The 6,000-nt window shown below is 34.4% G+C and overlaps 1 protein-coding gene across 8 annotated transcripts in view; it reads right to left on the reverse strand.

The window, feature by feature from the left end:
• Positions 1 to 5,754, reverse strand: part of gak (cyclin G associated kinase) — a 44,019-nt gene extending 38,265 nt beyond the window's left edge. For 7 of the 8 annotated variants that reach the window (XM_081364634.1, XM_081364630.1, XM_081364629.1 and 4 more), the window contains exons 1-3: positions 5,367 to 5,754; positions 899 to 960; positions 75 to 134 (exon numbers count right to left, since the gene is read on the reverse strand). In XM_081364634.1, coding sequence (XP_081220760.1) covers positions 75 to 134; positions 899 to 960; positions 5,367 to 5,511 — 267 coding nt within the window. In that variant the 5' untranslated portion in view covers positions 5,512 to 5,754. The remainder of the gene's footprint in view (positions 1 to 74; positions 135 to 898; positions 961 to 5,366) is intronic. The other variant, XM_081364635.1, reaches the window with a different exon arrangement.
• Between the last annotated feature and the right edge of the window lie 246 nt (positions 5,755 to 6,000).

Here is a 6,000-nt window from a genome sequence, read left to right on the forward strand (position 1 = left end):
GGGAGTCACCCGTGTTAGATATAGATCCGGTAGAATATTTATGCATTTAAGGGTTAAAAATGTTTAATTATTACCATGAAGCAGACTTCCTGAATGATGGCTTTGTTCTTCTCCTCTTCATTGGAGAGAAGTCTCTGCACACAAACAAATAAAAACATACTTTTTTAAACATACTTTTTAAACCTGTTGACAAAAGGCAAAAAATGACCAAAATGCTTAAAATATCAGGGCGAATAAATGTGTCTAATGAGTCTAAAGTGAATTTCCACATTCATGTGTGTGTTATGTAACCTTTGATATACTATTTTATTCTAGGCCTATCTCGTGCATTATGGGTTTAAGTACTTGAGATGAATGGATGATGTTTTACGAGTTCTTATATGGACATATTATTTCAGTATTATTTATATACTATTATAGTATTTATTCATATTTTAAATTAGATTTAAATTAAATATTTAAAAATGTTGGTAACTTTGTTATTATTATTATTATTTGTAATTTTCTTATATATTTTTCTAAATATTTTTCTAAATATTTAGCTTTAATTTATTTTTATTTCAGTTTTAAGTAATTTTAGTGCTTCAACTTATTTCAATTAGTTTAGCCTTTAACTGAAATTATAAATGTTAAGTTGAAGTCTAATATTTATTATTTTTTATTAAGATTTTATTTTTGAATAGTCTAAGTTTGCAATAACAGCACTGTTATGTGATCGTATATGGATAAAAACGCTAAAATAAAGATTTTTAAAAACTCTCCAAGGGGGTGAAAATGGCTCTTTGAAGACTGTTATGTAGAGCACATTTAACTTCATTAGCACACATAATGGCAGTCAGTATTGATTATCTGAAACAATCTGAATGTTAACGTTTTGTGTGTGAAGAGGTCATCATACCTTGAGGGCATAGTCCTTACTGCTGCCCAAATCCTGGGCTTCATACACGAACGCAAAGCCACCTATAAAGAGAGGGAACATTTTGCATCATTAGGTTTATTTTAGGTTCACCGATTTTGGCAGATTCAGTTGTGTGCTGACTTGGCATTGTGGCACAAGCAGGACGTGAGACAGCTGATTTCCGAAAACACAGACTACTCTAGAATCAGTCTATTAAAAAGCACGTGAGAGTCAGTAATTGACACGCTATAAAATCCTCTGGAATACTGACTCATTCATTTACGTCTATACATGTAACATTCACACAGAAAGAAACGTCTGCCTTCAGCAGTCATTATTCAACAGAGAGAGACAGAAAGAATGATCTCATTACGACTGCAGCTTTGACACAACATTAATGAAACACTGATAGGATCGCTGTCTCTTTGCATAGCGCAAGCAACCATTTTAAACAACATTTCACCAAGAGTCAGAGCCGTGGAGAAAATACTATAAATGTAAAAATATAACTTAACAGAACGGATAAATAATCTTCAAAACAAGAAAAAATGTTAGCAAACAATATAAATGATGACAAAGTGGTGTTTCAAATGGAAATTTGCAACACTTTTGCCATTTATCCGTAGACCCAATATTTAATTAATTACTGAAAAGTGTAAATAAGTGAAAGCAGGAAAGTGTGAATATATCGAACAATATCGATTATAGGGTTATCATCTTCCTAATACATTAACCAATAATTATTAACCGATAGCTTACACAGGTTGGTGAAAAGCTACATTTATTTAAAAGTAAAAGTAAAATAAATAACTTTAAAATAAAAATGGTAGGCTAACACTTTATTTTGGGGACCAATTTTCACTAATAACCAGTTGCTTATTATTAGCATGCATATTACTAGGATATCGGCACTTTATTACTACTTATAAAGCACATAATAATGCCTTATTCCGCATGATCATATTGAACAATCCTATAATACCTAAACTTAACAACTACCGTACTAACTATTAATAAGCAGCAAATTAGGAGTTTATTGAGGGAAAATTCATAGTTAATAGTGAATGTGTTCCCGAACTAAAGTGAGTCCACAAAAATAATTAAAACGAAACTTACTGAAAAAAAATATATATGTTGTATTTATTTCCCTGCATAATAATGCAACCATTAACTGACATCAGAGAACCAAGAATAAAGACACATCGGCACATTAAATATTAGATTAAAAATGCAGAGGGTACTTCAAGTAAATATTTTAGGTCAAAGGTGTTCAGCTGACTAAAAAGTTTGTGAGTCCCTGATCTTTGTTGTTTGTTGAAAGGCAAGTCATTTTAATATAATGTGCATGCACTAATGATTTTAAGGTATTAAGAAAGTAAAAAGGGCTCTCAATTAATTTATGCATGAATACATAAAGATAAAAAATGTCCATTTCACATCTTCCAAGAATTCTGTTGTTCCACTTCAAATTTTTTTATAGAAATATGAGAATGCACCTGACTGATTATTAAAATGAACAATATAAAACATTAAAGTATGGCTCCATGAAAAGATGTCGACTGACTGTATCGAGTCAACTACGCACAGGAGTGTACGTCTTTACACAAACAAAAGTGACAATGACAGGTATTTATGAACACTTGTGAAACAATCCTCAAGTGACCAAAACGACCTGTAACCATGGCAACGGAGTAAATGAATACCAGCGGAGGCCTGAGTCAGGCTGCACGAATCAAAAGAAGCTTTTGAGTTTCACGTTACAGTGCACAAAAGAACGGTGCAAAACACAGTAACAGATGTAGAGCAAGAGACCTCAGCTAAATATGAAGTATACTGAGCCCAAACATTTTCATTTCACTTCTCTGGAAACAAATTCCCGCCAACATTGCAGTCCAGAAATGTCATATGATACAAAGACCGTGGTGCAATGAATATAGAGCTATGCAAACAACACTGAGTCAGACACTTTGTCATTTAAAATGATGCTTTCATCCAAAGCAACAGGCAGTGCAGTCATTACACAGAGAGAAACCTGAGGTTGAGATAGTTCAAACGTCCAACTTTCAGTTTACCAGCCTGGACCTCGAACCACTACGCCTCACCACCACCACCACCATGTAAATCATTCCTGTTTACCCAGAATGCCCTCTGTTTCCATTCGAGGCCTGTAGATGTCAACACACCTGAGCCAGTTATATGAGGGTTTATGGACATACACTGATCTCACAGATTTCAAATGGTCTGAGCAAAATACACAACTATCAATATATGAACATGGCTATATGAATATAACATCAAAATAAGAACATATATCAAATAATGTAGAACAACAATTTGCACTTTAAGAAAAAAATATATTAATGCTTTTATTGAGCAAGAGCACATTCATTTGATAAAACGTGACAGCAAAGAGATTTGTCCTCTTACAAAGATTTCCTTGTCAAAACAAACCCTCTATTCATCAAAAAAATTCTGAAAAAATGCATAAAATTCTATAAATATATTAAGCAGCACAGCTGTTTTCAATAATAAGAAGAAGATTTTTTTCCTGAGCAGCAAATCCGCATATTAGAATGATTTCTGAAGGATCATGTGACACTGAAGACTTGGAGTAATGATGCTGAAAATTCAGCTTTGAATAAATTACACTTTAAAACATTCAAATATAATATAGAATATTGTAGTAATATTTTACAATACTACTGTTTTCCTGTATTTTATCAAATAAATGCAGCCTTGGTGAGCATTAGAGACTTCTATCAGAAACATAAAAATGGAACCAGTCCCAAACCTTTGAATGATATAGTATAATGTTATACAGTTCATACACAATATAGACTTACATTATGAAAAGCTTATATACGTTAGGGCTGCACGATATTGGAAACAACTGACATTGCAATATCTTGTTTTCCTGCAATATGAAAACAATTTCACCAGATGACTTGAACAGCTCTATTTGGTAAGTCTTACAGTATTCAGGTACAGAAATTGTATAATCAAATGTAAACTGTATAAATTCACTGTATAAATTAAATATAATGATTATTTGTTAAAGCTACAAAAGTGATTTTGTCTTTGCATTTTGTTGTCTGATTGTTAAAGGATAACTCTCGCCAAAATGCAACCTAGGCTCTTTTTGTGAATCTACACTAAAACTTTAGTTTAAAAGCATAATTAGGATGGAAACGCCACTTTTAAGTTTGACCGTATTTTCGTTTTTGGTCAAATTGCCTTTTGAATGGGAGTGCTTGGGGCACGACTATGATAGCATCAAAAATCGCTATTTTTAAAACACTAAGAAGGCTCGACACAACATGAAACTTTGCTGGAAGTATCACTCCCATTCAAAAGGCAATTTGACCGAAAACGAAAATACGGTCAAACTTAAAAGGGGAGGTTCCATCCTAATTATGCTTTTAAACTAAAGTTTGCCTCGGGTAGATTCACAAAAAGACCCTAGGTTGCATTTTGGCGAGAGTTATCCTAAGATGATTAACAATAATGGAATTGCAGCAGGAATATTGAGCTGCTGTCACTTTAAGACCAATTATAACGATAGGCATCCATTTTTTTTCTCAGTTGTTCAATTTCACGTAAGCCATAAGTGACTGTGTTTTATGACATTACAAACACACTTGTAGAGGCGGGCATTTTGACATAATTTTGCATGTATGTGTCTTTCAAGTACAAGAGAACAGAACTCTTATAAAATGTGTCATCTGACACACATGAGACTTTATTGGAAAACATAGCCTAGTACTTTGAATATGATGTAAATTTGAGAAATTCAGTACCATTGTAACTTTCAATGCGTCACAGCACTAAATAGTGATACCATGGTACTATCATAGTGCTTTTTAAAGGGATGAGAGACCACTAACAAAACATACCATGGTCAGGTCATGTTATTATGAACATATATCAAAGTACTCTTTGAATCACCACAGAGTACCATGTAAATACCATGGTGCAGTCTGCACACACACACACACATATTATATATATATATATATATATATATATATATATATATATATATATATATATATATATAGATAGATAGATATATATAAGAGCAGTTAAAATATACATAACATATATAACATAAACATGAACTATTATTGGCGTGGCAATTTATATAGATGTGCTATTGAATGACTGTGTGCATATGTCTGAATGCCTCAAGAACATACGGACTAGCATATGAAATATATGGGTTCATGTCAGGTGTATCACAGCCAAGTGACTTGCTAACAACTTAGCCAGCGAGTTTTAGTCAATTGTCATTACGCTAAATACCCAAATAAACACATATACACAATAGTCAATGTTTATATGTGTGAATAATACTATATTATGGACATAATAAAGTCAAATTCACAGCTATTTTAAATAAAATACATGTTAGTAACATAAACCCAGGTTAGCATGACTAGCCTGATGCTATTTTGAATGATTCTTTTACCTTCCGCAATGACTCGTTTGATCCGGAGCTTCAGCTCTCCGAGCTCCACCACCTGCCCGACGAAGTCGTTCTGATCCCGGCTTGCGGCGCCGACGGATCCGCCGGGCCCGGCCAGGAAATCGAGCGCTGACTGGAACAGGGACATTTTGTCCCTCTTTTTCCCGTTGCGCCTGTTAACCGGAACCGGCACCGGATGGGAGAACAAGTGCACAAACTCAACTAGTGGTGTGACTAGATAATGATGCGTTAATTTAGATTTGAAACTCTCTATTGGAGTGTGAAAACATCTCGAGTGCTGGTTCCGATCGACCCGTTCTCTCGCAGCGGTATGTATTTCCGCAAGGTGCTGACGTGGGGCGGTGACGTCACGCACACGGGACGCGTTAAACTCTCCTCTGGTTTGGCAGGTCTGTCTGTCATTCACATCTGAAATGTGCGTGACTGAGATGGTTGGAAGTCAGTGAATTGTAGGTTTTGACGTGGAATGTATTCTATTCATCCATCAAAGTTGATTGACGTGCAAACCTAAGATGTTTAGAATAAGTCTAGAATACTGTGGCAATACAATGGCACAGTCAGTGATGCATAGGATGGTACTGGAGTTCATGTCCCATGGTATTTATGGTATGCCTAT

Source organism: Scardinius erythrophthalmus, assembly GCF_964197995.2.
Source record: "Scardinius erythrophthalmus genome assembly, chromosome: 5".
NCBI classification, from domain to species: domain Eukaryota; kingdom Metazoa; phylum Chordata; class Actinopteri; order Cypriniformes; family Leuciscidae; genus Scardinius; species Scardinius erythrophthalmus.